The following is a 14468-nucleotide window of genomic DNA, read 5'->3' as shown; positions in this document are numbered from 1 at the left end:
TATGAAAGAACGACGTATCCGCGACTCTGCATACTGCATTTAAACAAAGATGATTTACAAGAACTTTTTAAACACGCGCCCACGCCGGTCCGACATAACACCACGTTTGCACGGGTGTGTACGTGTGTGTTAACTTATGGGCCGGGGGGCGGTTTAACAGCGCCGGGGTTCCATCTTGGAGCAAGAGGCTGCTGTTTGCTGATAGAATAGCATGAAGTATTGGACAGAAAGTCCATTAAAAGAGATGGAGCTGGGAAGCAATTACAGAGTGCTGAGGGAGGCAGGACGCCGCCGACTTGTTATATTAGAGTTTGCGCCCGCTATGGAAAATGAGAAGAAGCTCGCGGTGTGTCAAAACAGCCGCTATTCATCCAACAAGTGGTCTGCGCTGTCAGTGGGCGCATTAGCGGCAGCGTGAAAAATATCCCCTAAAAGCCCCGCGAAATGGCCAAATACACCTTGGCCGTAAAGCGCGCTTCGGGCCACGCGTCCATCACTTTTAGAGATGAGTCGTTGTTTTATCGCTCCCGCAAGGACGCTCGTTATGGCGGGGACGCGTCCGACGTGACAGCTAAATATGGAATGCGTAACCCTTACAATGACAGATTAGTGTTTACGTGATGGCTTTTATTTCTTTTCATTTAGTGCAAGTAGCTTCCCTTGCTTGGATTCCCGTTAAAATTGAGGAGTGGATTATTTCACTGCCATTGACGGTGATAGACCGCCATTCCGTTTTAATTGGGAAAGCAACATGATTGAGGGACATTGATGGAAATAGATGTCCAATTCATCATCTGATAACTAAGGAAACTTTTGCTAAAATGTTGTCCAAACTATTATGTCACCAAACCTGTTGTTAAAATGCATATTTTGGGTTTGGTCATGTGACATTCTACATCACATGTGTCAAAGTGGCGGCCCGGGGGCCAAATCTGGCCCGCCGCATCATTTTGTGTGGCCCGGGAAAGTAAATCATGAGTGCCGACTTTCTGTTTTAGGATCAAATTAAAATTAAGAGTATAGATGTATATTAATTTTCCTGATTTCCCCCCTTTTAAATCAATAATTGTAATTTTTTAATCAATTTCTCTGTGTTTTTAGTTCAAAAACCATTTAGTAAAATCTAAAAATATATTTTAAAAAAAGCGAAAATAAACATTGTTTTAGATCTATAAAAACTGAATATTCAGGGCTTTTAATCCAGTTCTTTTAATCCATTTATATAAAAAAAATCTAAATATTATATCTAAAATGGTCCAGCCCACGTAAAATCAAGTTGACGTTAAAGCGGCCCCCGAACCAACCCGAGTCTGACACCCCCATTCTACGTGCAATAAATAGCAGTATTCACATTTAAGGGAGGCACTTTGAACAATTTACCTTGTGTAGCTCATTCTAATTTACATTCATTCATCCATTAATTCTGAAGGATATTCTTTGAAAATGCCTTTTATTGTTGATAACATTGACAAGAAAATGTTCACCTCTTTATCATGTTAAAATTTGAACTCGACATCAGTCAGGTCATGTGAGGACAGCTTCCAGTTGCTACGGTAACAATGTGGCATGACGTCTGGTATGTTCCCCATCTGGCATTTGTTTTCTCTCAGATACTACTTCAACACTCCAATTGAAATTGTATTTGATAATGAATTCTCTCAGCCTCTATCTAGTTAGTCATAAAATGTTACGAGGAGGGACGGAGAGGAGGACACTTGATCATGAAAGCGTGACTTATCTGCTCCTCCTCCTCCTCCTCCACTAGGCGGGGGTGATTAATTTAACAACTTTCTACTTTATTTGACAACTATTTTGGGAAGCAAATATTGGAACAAACGTGAGACAAATATTGGAATTGCTGTTGTTTTTGTAGAGAAGGTCAGAGCTTTTCTGACAGCGTTAAGCCGCACCACTTGGGATTTATTCCTATAACAGATAGTGGTGTAAATCAGCAATTTCACGAGGATGGGATACAATGTCAAATCTTTGGACTTTGCCCACACAGTTTGAAACAATTCAAATTCAAGGGCCTTTGATCGGTTTCCTGCATATATATTTCTCCAAATGCATTAAAAAATACAAAGCACTTGGACGTTTTTGACATATTTTTGGCTGAAAATTTTCCAAAATTGGAATGACAAAGCCACATTTTGCATATTATTGAATATGTCCATACATCCCTAGAATCAAACATTTTCCAAATCAATTTTCCATAGTTTTGAAATGTATTTTTCGCACACTCAACTTTTCTCAAAATGGACAGGCATAGCTCTCAATGGCAGTAAATTGAATTTCTGCCAAACAATATAAACTTCAATAGAAATGAGGCTAGAAACTCAAAAAATGACTTTTTTTTGTGACGTTAACGGCAAAGGACGTCAAATCCATTTGGATGCTGTCATTTGATCTCATTTTAATGGACTCGTTTGTGTTCTGTTTCAGGTCCCGATTGGGTCTGGACAAGGAGCAAGGAATGATCCACCTGGAGATTAACGTCTCTGATGGACGTGAGTATAATGGCCCTTTTTTATCTGTGGATGTGTCCATAAACCTTCGTTTTCAATTTACTTCAAATATCCGATTCCCTCCCTGGATTGAAAGCAAAGCTTTTTGGTTGCATTTAGCTTTATTAATTCATCTTTCAAAGGCCAGGCTGCCATTTGGCTTTCTCCTCGACCATAGCGCCGAGAGAAGGCCACTTCTCTAATGCCCCGCTGTGTTAATGTCGCGTCCTCGGAGACGGCGAGCGCTCTTTGCTCTGACGCTAACAACCCGGGACAGCTCTCGCCTGGAGATGCAATCGGAAATCGCTTCTCATCCCAAACCGGGCAAAAAAAGATCGGCTTTTTAGAATATTGTCATGTTTGCCCAACCACCAAACCCCAACAAAACATGACAAATGTATTCATTCATTTTTTAAGCATCCACTCATTGGCTGCCAGTCCTTCCCTCAAACTCTATTGGACGCCAATGGCAGGGAAACATGATCACTCAATGGCAGCCTAAAAATGTCAATAACTGTGAAAAAAAAACTAAAGGCTACAAAATAAATAAATTTATGGCATTTTTCAAAAAAATGCATATACAATATTGTACTCAATATTTATATTTACATTAGTGAAACAAACTTTGCAGAACAAATTGAAAATGTCTGGCGACAGTATAAAAAAACCAACAAATTATGAGAGAGCTCAATTTATCACATTGCATTATTTCTTAAATAAATTAACATAATCCCAAATATATTGAAAATAACATACATTTACAGTACGTTTTATACTATATAGTATTTGTATTTACACGAGTGAAAATACTATATAGTATTTGTATTTACTCAAGTGAAAAATACTATAGTATTTGTATTTACACGAATGAAAAATACTATATAGTATTTGTATTTACACGAGTGAAAAATAGAGCATAAAAATCAAGAAAATCGCAATCAACAGAGCTCAATTAATCACGTTGTAATTTTTTTTCATGTATGTTTATTTATGAGATACTGGTGTTTGAACGTACTTTGTTTGCCACCATATTTTGCACTGCACAAGTGATTTGCCAAAAACAAAAGTTTTCGCTAATAACCCCATTACATGGCTTTAATGTTTGATAGCTTTCTTTAAAAAAAAAACGGTATCAGATCGGGACTCCATATCCGCAGATTTGCAAAATCAGTCAAAAATATGCAATCAGGACATCTGTCTTCGCAAGATTCAGTTTGGGTGGGCCAAATTTTTGGGAAAGCATCGATATAAGCACGGCAGAAACCATGGTGGCTGCCCGCAACAAACTTCTTTCTTCTTTTGACTCCTTTGTGGTGGTATTTTTAGCTCTGTTGTCTGGCTTTGCCCACAGGGTCGCAGTACATCACTTGCAAACTTCAAAATTGCTCCGAGGGAAACAAGGGCAAGCCTTTCCCCGGGTTTATCATCCCCAACTCCCTGGTGGTGCAGGACCAATACGTTTTCATCCAGGTGGGTTTTTTAACGGCGAGGACGGGCTTCATTAAAAGTCAATTCAAATCCATAAAAAGCCTGGCATTCAATTGCGCCTTTGCCCGCGCAAAGCCATTATCCTGGCGGAAGATAGAAAAAATCCCAGTGTCGCACGTTCGGGCTCAGCGCGGCTCCGACGCCCCTCGTCGAGCGCCGTTTGCGGCGCAGCGTGACTTGTTGGACACGCGCTGCGAGCGCTCAAGGGTGTGCCGACTTTGCCGACATTTGGCTCCAATGTGATTACCACTCTTGTGTTCCCAGGTGCCCACGGGAGGCCAGTCTGTCCATTACGTGTCCTACAAAAGACACTCTTTCTTCCCAGTCAAGCTCCCAAAGTACACGCTGCCCAAGGTAAGGTGACACCGTGGCGTCTTTCCATTGTTGAGCCGATTGTCTCGCTGCATCGGGGCGGGAGGCCAGATTACAAAAGATTTGGATCCGTTACGATTTCATGTCTGCTGGTTCCGATTTTCATCAGGGATGTTTTTCTTTTCTTTTTGTTGGCTAAAACAAGGGTATTCTTACCTTATGGATTGACACAATCTTTTGTCATAGTTATGGGGCCATTCTAACTGCAAACCCATATACATAAATGTATGAAATAATTACCTTGTGGTCTGCTTTTGATACTAAGATAAGCGCCGGCTTACAACTCAATCTACATGGCTTGGTACCACTGAGGAAACACATCAACATCAACTTAATTCATGAATGAACTTTTTGACTGTCTTTGACAGTGATAGACGTCCAATTCATTTGAAATTATCGCTGTAAATTGAGTTGAGAGTGAAGGAGGTCAATATTTACAATTTGAGTGGTATCTGATTGATCAAAAGCCTGTAAAAATGTTTTTTAAAAAAAATCAATGCGTTTTAAATGAGTGTTTAGTAGCAAAATACTTGTGATATGGAAACATTTTTAAAGGTGAAAACAATTAAAGATTGGGATATTTTAGCAAGAAAGATGAATTTGAGGGGCATGATTTTCTCCAACAAGTTGAATTAATGTCAAATTGCAGCACATTCATTTATTCATGTTCAACACCGCTTATGGATGTCAGGGTCGTGGGGTGCTGGAGCCTATTCCAGCAGACCACACCCTCAGTCTAAAGGCACGACGCATTGAGACAGAAAGCCATTCGCCCTGAGAATGGCACCAAAGTCAGGCGAATGAACCTTGGTGACTCGCGGCCGTCATTTGAAATATGAAATGGAAATACTGCTTCTCAGGTCTCTTGCAAATTCCACTACCATGGAAACCCATCCAGACGGCACTATGATTGGACACTCATTCCAACATGCCCATTCCGCATTTACACACTTGAAGCAATATGGCCCAGAGAATTGCTACCGAATGAAAATCGGAGTCCACCCGCCCCGACTGAAAAAAAATAATTTTGCGCATGCCGTCAGATCCAATCCAATCCAGCCGTTACATGGCATGCTCCAAAGTCATATTGATTATCATCTAACAAGTTTCCGATCTAATCCTCCAAACTAAATGATGCATAATTTACCTGCATGGCGGCCTTCCTCCTACGGTTTGCTTCAATTTATTTAGACATCAACGCTTCTCTGCGTGCGTCTAAAGGACACTTTTGAAACAGAAAGACTCATTTGCATTACAGCTTTGTTCTTACACCATTTAGTGTCGAATTACGCGGCGCTTTCCCAAGTTGGGCGCGTCGCGGGAGCGGGGTCAAGACCGACTTGGGGCGTAATTTGATGCGCATTCATTAGTCTTTGTCACAAACCGGGGGGAACGCATTACCGGACATTGTTATACTCGATTAGTGTCAATTGTCAAATGAAAAACCATAATCATGCTCCATTGTGCAGGGCATGCTGCACAATAACATTTATTTTACTTTACCAAGCTAAGATCTACCCTTAAGACTCCGGGGTCTTGTTACTTAGCAACCTGTACGTACGTACTACTGCTTTCTTTTTGCCCCCCCTCATCTAGGACTTGCAGATCATCAGCACTGATGACAACCAGGTGGTGGCGGCCATTCAAGACTGGCACCAGAACGACTCTTACAACCTTTACATGTCGGAGTCCAGGGGGCTTTTCTTCACGCTGATGTTGGAGAACGTGGTGAGCAGCGGGGGACCCGAAGGCAACATCATGATCGACCTATACGAGGTGAGCTGCAACACCTGAGCTTTTTTTTCGATCGCAAAAAAAATGGACGCAACTTTATCCGGTTACTTCCTGCAACAAAACACAGCAAACGCACAGATTTATCGCTGCATATATAAACACTTATTATTCCTCTACATTGCTAACGAGATGCACCGTTTATCACCTTATTTTATGCGAGCTACCTTTTAAAATTCGCTCAGTTTTTTGTGATTTTTTTTTAACAGCAATGGTGAGAAAATGCTTGTGGAATTTCACACAAGTGCCTTTAAATAAGGACGATGAGGCTTTACTTTTTAGGTCTTTTATTTTGTGGCAACAATTAAACGGATTCAATTAGGTGATGTCACTTCCTGATTCGCTGTGGGGGTTTGTTGTTGTTGTTGTTGTTGTTGTTTTTGTTGTTTTTTAAGCCTGGCCTGTTCAGTTGCTAGACATGGAGAATGCAAGTGTCTTTATAGGCTGAGGAGTTTTAATGTGCCACATGGGAGTTTGTGGGTCTTTATATTGTGTTGTTTATTCAGAGAATGCAGCAGACAGATATAAGGCCGTTGGAAAAAGAAAGAAAGAACAAAAACTAAGATAAAACTAACTAGAATTTCGTGACATCTTTATTTTCCATATATTATCTTTGTTTTTGATGGGTTTACACTTCCAGGTACGTCATGCGTTTCAGTGTGACTAATTAACAAGTCAACCTAATTATGGTGTTCATTTTTTTTCTTCATATATGCCAAGTTGGTCTCAAATTTAATTTAAAAAAAAGAAGTCTGGATTGACGTGAAGAAACCTTGAAAAATAATGTCACTTTCCAGAATGCCTCACCGAAAATATTGACTTTTTTTCCACAACATTGCAATGAAATTCACCTGTCATAAGAGTTCGCCATTTAACAAAGAAACCACGGCTCACTTGGTAAACCCAAAAGGAAAGGCAAATAACAGAAAAATAAAATAACTTTTCCAAAATATCACTTGCTCGAAGCGGTAACAAACAAGACTCTGCTATTGTCGAGCATCAACAGTATATTTTTTTTCATTTTGCTGTTTGTGTTACAATGTAACAGATGCTGTCGCACAGCAAGTTTTCTTTTATTTTGCTAGCTTTTCTTATATATAAGTAAAAAGTTTGAAGGAACCAAAAGAAGAAACGGCGACTGGAGACAGCGTTTGTGTTGACGGATGTCAAGTGACTTCATTCTGTTTGCATTTCAACACTTAAACAGCTTGGCTGGGCATCACAAGCACGCGTGTCGTTCGCTGGGCACGACGCCCACCAAAAATTTAGCGGCTGTGACTTAGCGGCAAGAAGGTTTAGAGGGGAAAAAAATCGTAGCGGCGTACTAGTGCAGAGGCGTCAAACTCATTTGGATCACAGGAATTATAGTGTCCATTAAAGAAAGCATGTTTTAATGCCTCTCCGTATGACGCTCTTAGATCATTGGGTAGAAAACTATTTCAACAAAAGTAGCAATTTTAGTTTCTCTTTATAGAAAAGTTCTATCACCCTTAAATTTGTCAAATATGCGTTTGAGAGCACAAAAATATTCCATCCAATATCTGCAGAGTTGCACTGGCATAGTAATGTGTTTTCTCAGAAAGTAAAGAATACTTTGTCAATAAAAGTCTAGCTAGAAGTTTATCTGATGAAAAAATAATGTTAAAATTGAAATAAAAGTATATAGGAATTCAAAAAAAACTTTTCTTGAACTATAAAGTACACCACGAGGCGGCAGAATCATCATAACGAGTATTAAACATGAATCTAGCAAGATTCACACATCCATAACTATTAAAATTGGAGGAAAGTCCAATCTATTAAATTCAGTAAAATACCCTTGAGGTGAGAGTGCCACTTTAAAATCCTTTATATTTTTCCCCCAAATTGAATGTGCACCTTCTTTATAAATTCTGGTTGTGTTTCACGACCTTGCACCCATTAAAAAAAACTCATTCATCCCCCAATGAACCCATTAATAAAACCAAAAAATTGTACATTTAAATAAAATAAACGGAGAGATTTAAAATACTGGAAATCCTACTCTTAAAAAGTAATCCCCACGAACCTGATTTCAAATACAGAAGTCAAAACAACAGAACAGAACTTAACTTGCTTTGGCGGGCCACATAAAGTGATGTGGCGGGTTCAATGTGGCCCCCGGGCATTGAGTTTGACAACAGTTCTCTTGCCGTCTCTCTACACGTGACTAAAGACAGAAAAGAAAAAAAATGATGGGATTCTCAGGGCTTGCCAGATGTTGTTTTGATTCCCCACAAGCCTACAGATGGTCCAAAATAGTGCTCCCTGTCAGGAAATCATCTCATCTAATTCTGACATGTCTTTCTCCCCAAACTAGAGCTCCAGCTTTGCTTGAGTTTGAATAATGTATGCTTGTTTTTATCCTCCCTCTCCCCTCCGCCCCCTTTTTTTGTGTTCTTTATTTTTTTCTTCTTCTACCCGCCGCTCTGGTGTTTCATGTTTTGCAGGTTGCGGGGATTAAAGGGGTGTTTCTGTCAAATAAAGTTGTCGAGAACCAAGTGAAAACTTACATCACGTACAACAAAGGCAGAGACTGGCGGCTCCTGCAGGCTCCGGTAACGGATCTCCAAGGGAAGAGGGTCGATTGCGAGCAAGTAAGTGGGCTTTTGTCGAAGGCTGCCGGCAAAATTCTTTTGCTCTTTGGAAATCTGCTAACAAGACGTTGGACGTAAAACCCTAGCATGGTGGTTTGGTTCGCCTTGGGCCCGTTAATGCTTGCGTATTCCTTTTAGCCGTACTGCTCGTTACATCTACACCTTCATGTATCGGAGAATCCGTACACCTCTGGAAACATCGTCAGCAAAGACACGGCACCCGGGGTTATCATTGCATCAGGTGAGGACCCGGCCCAAAAGAAAGTTTCTTCAAAAGTTGGTCCGTTGATCTCAAAATGTAAGATAATTAGGGATGTCACCGATTAAAAATTAGATCCTAAATTGGAATCGATTAAAAAAAGATTGGGTTTTGCGATTTTTACATTTTTAGCTAATAGCTCATTGACTGCCAGTAAGAGGTGTCCGATCCGATTTGAATGGGAGGCATGGTAGGGATTCAAACTGTACAACTGCTGGTGAAGTGTAGCGTGATGGGCGGTTTAATGCTTGTTGTACATAGGTGTTTTCAACTGGATCTTTTTGGTTTGCAGGTGTCGTTGGGCCTGAGCTCACCTCTACTAATGTCAGCATCTTCATCACATCTGATGCTGGGAACACTTGGAAAGAGGTACTTGAAATGTCCGCATGGCTCGGCTTGATTCGACACTAAATAATATAAAAAGTTCGTCTCCGAGTGCCAGATAATGATGCTCGATATTGGTCGAAATAGCAAAGTCTTCTTAGGCGTCATAAATAATGCACATATGGCATGAATACCTGATGAGGACCCGAGCATGAGGTGGTGTGAAGGCATAGCTTCAGGTTTTAGACCTTATCATGAACCTCCAATCGTCACTCCATGGTGAAATTCTGGAAGAAAAAAAAAACCAACTCAGTGCCACAATTACTAAAAACGAATCAATCGCTTATCAAATGAATCACTGTTTTGATCATTGTTTAGAGACATGATACACTTCAAAATTTTATTTCATCTATGTATTTGCCTTTAAAAGAAAATACTTTTTTGCTTTTTCATTGAAAAAAAAATCCCCAAAAGTGTTTATATGTCAATAAAAACTTAGATATTTGTGAAAGTAAAATTGAAAACTACAGAAATTATTAATGCATTTTATCTTAGCTGTGCATGACAGGCTTTTGCCGGCCGCTCAAATTGATGTTCTGGCCCACATCTGGTCCCCTGACCGCAGGTTTGACACAATATACCAAACCATTCAACTAAACAAGCATTATTCCAAAAGATGTTTTTTGGTCTACGACATCATGTCGATGAGACGAAGCATGACGGCAAAGTTGGATGATTATTTAGAAAGGGCCAGAATTGCCAGGGGTGCTAAACCTAATCACTGCGCCTTTAATTATCTTTGTCCCCTTTTTTACTCTGATTTTGGCTCCCGATACCTTTTGCCCAAACTCATTTCCATTGCCAACGATGAATCATCACACTTGCTGAAATAAACGATCCCCAACGTAAATGACGGTCCCAATTAAAAGTCACTTCTTCATCACTTTTTCCATCTCATTTCCCCTCTCCAACAATTTCAAGCCTTCCAAAGCAAACAGATAAAACAAAGTGATCTTCTACAATTTTGGATTCTTTTTCCGCCAAGGGCAAGAGCCTCTATAACGTCCCCCCCATATTGACGCTCTTGTTAGTTTAAACGAGCGAAGACCAGTCTGCGCCTCGTTGCTTTTAAGTGTGCGTGTTTGTCGTCGCCAGCTGCCGCCAGAATTTAAAAGTCAAAGCAAAAAAAATAAAAAAAATACCTCTAAACCAGCTGTGTGATTGCGTGTGTGTGCATGCAGGTTTTTCAGGAGGAGTACAGCGTGTTTTTCTTGAATCAAGGAGGATCTCTGGTGGCCATTCGACACACACCCCTCCCTATAAGGCACATTTGGTAAAATCCGATTTTTGGGGGGTAACCATTTTTGCCTGTTTACGATTCATCCATTGTTTTTTTTATTCAAGGCTGAGTTTTGATGAGGGAAGAAACTGGGACAAATTCAGCTTCACCTCCTCGCCGCTCTACGTGGACGGCGTTCTGGGGGAACCCGGCGAAGATACCCTCATCATGACGTAAGAGATGGACAAAGCGAAACTAATTGACGGAATGTCGCGCTGTTAATTAAGGCACAATGACATATCGGCCTTTGAAGACTTTTCCACTCGGCGCGCCTTTGAACGCATCGCATTCCGACCTAGATATGTCTTTTTTCCCCCGCTTTCGCTCGTAGTTGATTAAAGGCAGTGTGTTGGCCAAAATAATTATTTTTTAATCTTCAGCGTGGTAAAAGTTTTGACCCAGTTCCTCCTCCGCTCTCTTGACTTCTTCTGCGCAGAATCTTCGGTCACTTCAGTCACCGATCCGAGTGGCAACTGGTCAAAATCGACTTCAGGTCCATTTTTCAACACCGCTGCGCTCGGGACGATTACGTGACGTGGCGCTTGGACAACGAGGTACGTCCGAACGGGTGCCACTCGAGCCGCGCCGCCTTTGATTGGCTCTCGCCGGGAAGCGAGCGGCTGAAAAAAACAAAGGCGCGAGGAGAGGCGAGGAGAAAGAGAAGCCTGTGAAATGGTTATGATCCATTATTCATTGCAGGGCGAAGTCTGCATCATGGGAATGAAGAGAGTCTTTCAGAAATTGCGAGTAAACGCTCGATGTGTCAAGGCCAGAGAACAGTACATCTCTCAGATGTCAGAGTCCTGTCCGTGCACCGAGGCCGATTTTGAGTGGTGAGTCTCCTACTCGTCTTCCTCCTTTGCACTGTCTCTTCAATGGAAAGGCATTTTCACTCAATTGAAAAAAAAAACATCAAAACAACATAGTCAACTTCAAATGACTTACTCAGTCAGAATAGTATTACCGTATTTTCCACACTATAAGGCACAACTAAAAGTCTCCAATATTCCGAAAAGTCGGCAGTGCGCCTTGTAATCCGGTGCGCCGTATATATGGCTCGATATTGGTTAGTCGTTGTATGAAATTCCCTTTAGCACAGCTCCATCTAGTGGATCTCTACCACAAACCACCACTACTACTACAACAGCTCCATCAAGTGGATTTTTAACAACCCCCTACTACTACTAGTACAACTACCACTACCCCCGCCGCCACCACCACTACTACCTTTTCTAATCCGGTGCGCCTTATATATGTAGCCATTTTAAAATAGATTCCTGAATTCAATAGAAATGGCCCCCACAATCTTTAGGGTTCTGATTAAAATACTATATACCAAGGGTGTCAAACTCGGGTTGGTTCGCGGGCCGCAATAACATCAACTCGATTTCATGTGGGCCGGACCATTTTAGATATAATATTTAGATTTTTTTTTAAAATTGGATTACAAGAACTGGATCAAAAGCCCTAAATATTCAGTTTTTTATAGATCTAAAACGATGTTTATTTTAGCTTTTTTTTTCTTAGTAAGGGAAAACATCTAATAATCATTTGTTTTTCATTTCCAATGGAAACAAAAAATCTTTTAATTATATTCAATATTAAAGTGGAAAACCGAAAATATTTTTATATATTTATTTTTAGATTTCACAAAATGCGTTTTGACCTAAAAACACCAAAAGAAAAAAATGGATAAAAAATTGCAATTATTGATTTAAAAAGGGGAAAATCAGGAGATATAATATACATCTATAAACCTCATTTGAATTTGATCTTAAAACTGAAAGTTGGCACTCATGATTTACTTACTCGGGCCGCACAAAATGATGCGGCTGGCCAGATTTGGCCCCCGGGCCGCCACTTTGACACCTGTGCCATATACAGTCAATTTTTGGGGTGGGACAATAATATCGTACATCAGCAATGATTTATGAGACAACATATTGCCCACTAAAATGTGTTTTTGCCACAGGCCTAAATAAGCCGCCCTGTGTTTTGGTGTAAATATGGCAAAAATGTGGGTTATAGTCCAAAACTTGTGCTTATACTGTCATGCAACCAAATATGAAAACAGATTGGCAGACTTCACAACTGCTGATATAATAATCTTGGAGCTGGAGGTTGCGAGAATATTATTTTAATGACTATACCAATGCATAAAATCCCCGAATCCCCGCGCTAACGCCAACGCCGAAGCCAGCGCAGCCGTCAGAGTGCGATGGGTCAGGGGGGAACGTACCGGTATTGTGCCTTTGAGCCTTCAGAACTGGTTGGAGGGCATATTCCTGAACAACTGTCATGCCAATTGCTTCTTCCTGTCTCTAGCCATTTCCCACGTGGACTTTGTCCATGCATTTCGCATAGAACTCGCCCAAGCGTGACATTCTACTTCCCGCGAACAGATAATTAGATGTACGGCGACTAGGGATCTTGGGACAACTGTTTACAATGGAGCCAGGGAGGTGTGTGGTCCATTTTATCCCACGGACTTGTCTGATGCTTATCTCAAGGTCAATTTTTTGCTTTTGTACAATAGCCAGTGGCCTGGGGAGAACAAAAATAAAAGAAGAAAACTAGCGTAGACTTTGATGGGCGGCGTAAAATGGGTTCCTTGATTAGGATGAAAAAGCCTGTTAAATATGCACTTCTATGACTGGCCGCATACTACATTAAAGCTTCTTCTTCAAAAATTCCAATGATACATTTTTTAGACTTTTCACTTTGAAGCAGACCGGGTTAAAAATGGAAAACGGGTAATGAATTAATAAACTAGTTACCTAAAACCTGCGTTGTGCAGACATTCGTTTGCAGTTGGCTTTTTCAAAAGTGAACATTTCAGAATGTGTCTCTAAAATTCTTTCAATGTATTTGTTAGGATTTCTTACTACATCATCCACAGGATGTCCAAAATCAATAATAAAAGAATGGAAACGGCTATTCAAATAATGATGCGATACAAAAGACAGCATTATAAAAAACAAGTCTGAGCGTTAACAAAAAATGTTACACAGTGACACAATACAAAAATGTGTTCCTCCCAGATTTCCTTTTGTTGCTTTTTGCTCAACTACAGAACAATAAACAGCTTAAAATGTTATTTTGACTGGTTGTCTGCAAAGAAATAGCACGCAATCAGCGTACAAAAGGTGGAATCACTTCTGAACGTTTCAAGGAGATAATTTTAACATGAACAAAAAAAAAAAAGACACAAAGAGCTCATTTGACAGCGCATATTGTAGTGTCCCCTGCGTGTAGTTCCGCATCGACTTCTCGACACGACTTAATTAGAACTTATTTCTTTTAACATTTTAAGTAGAATTCATGTGACAGGTTCACACACTTGAAGAGTTCCCTCTCTCACAAGAGCGACTTGTCGTACTCGCTTTTATCTCTTTGATCCAGAGCCAACGTGCATATTTAGCAAATGTTAACACCTCTTTGTCAATTGTTAACACTTCTTTGTCAAATTCGGCTATCAAAAGAGCCTGAATGGGTCTCAGTCGTAATTACGTTTGCGGCTCTTTTTGTCTCGTTTTCAACGTCCGGCAATTTGCGACAGTTGATAAAACTTGATTTTTGGGGAGCTTTTTTTGCCTTTTTTTTTTCCTGATTGCATCTTTGTCTTCCACATTTGCCAGTGACTACGGATTTGAGAGGCAGGCGGACGGAAGCTGCACTCCGGCGTTCTGGTTCGCCCCGTCGGCCACGTCCAGAGATTGCATCACTGGGGACAGCTTCCTTAATTCCACCGGGTACGCCATTCCTTCATTTATTCC

The 14468-nt window shown here is 40.6% G+C and overlaps 1 protein-coding gene across 2 annotated transcripts in view; it reads left to right on the top strand.

Annotated features, from left to right (window-relative positions):
- LOC144084728 (VPS10 domain-containing receptor SorCS1-like) overlaps positions 1-14468 on the top strand; it is an 82260-nt gene that overhangs the window by 53434 nt on the left and 14358 nt on the right. For both annotated transcript variants that reach the window (XM_077613434.1, XM_077613433.1), the window contains 12 exons: positions 2443-2507; positions 3856-3974; positions 4257-4346; positions 5961-6140; positions 8624-8770; positions 8909-9011; positions 9322-9398; positions 10595-10686; positions 10758-10865; positions 11129-11246; positions 11392-11525; positions 14331-14444. In XM_077613434.1, coding sequence (XP_077469560.1) covers positions 2443-2507; positions 3856-3974; positions 4257-4346; positions 5961-6140; positions 8624-8770; positions 8909-9011; positions 9322-9398; positions 10595-10686; positions 10758-10865; positions 11129-11246; positions 11392-11525; positions 14331-14444 — 1347 coding nt within the window. The remainder of the gene's footprint in view (positions 1-2442; positions 2508-3855; positions 3975-4256; positions 4347-5960; positions 6141-8623; positions 8771-8908; positions 9012-9321; positions 9399-10594; positions 10687-10757; positions 10866-11128; positions 11247-11391; positions 11526-14330; positions 14445-14468) is intronic.

Source organism: Stigmatopora argus, chromosome 11 (assembly GCF_051989625.1).
Source record: "Stigmatopora argus isolate UIUO_Sarg chromosome 11, RoL_Sarg_1.0, whole genome shotgun sequence".
Classification (NCBI taxonomy): Eukaryota; Metazoa; Chordata; class Actinopteri; order Syngnathiformes; family Syngnathidae; genus Stigmatopora; species Stigmatopora argus.
This window is presented reverse-complemented; position numbering and strand designations above follow the sequence as displayed.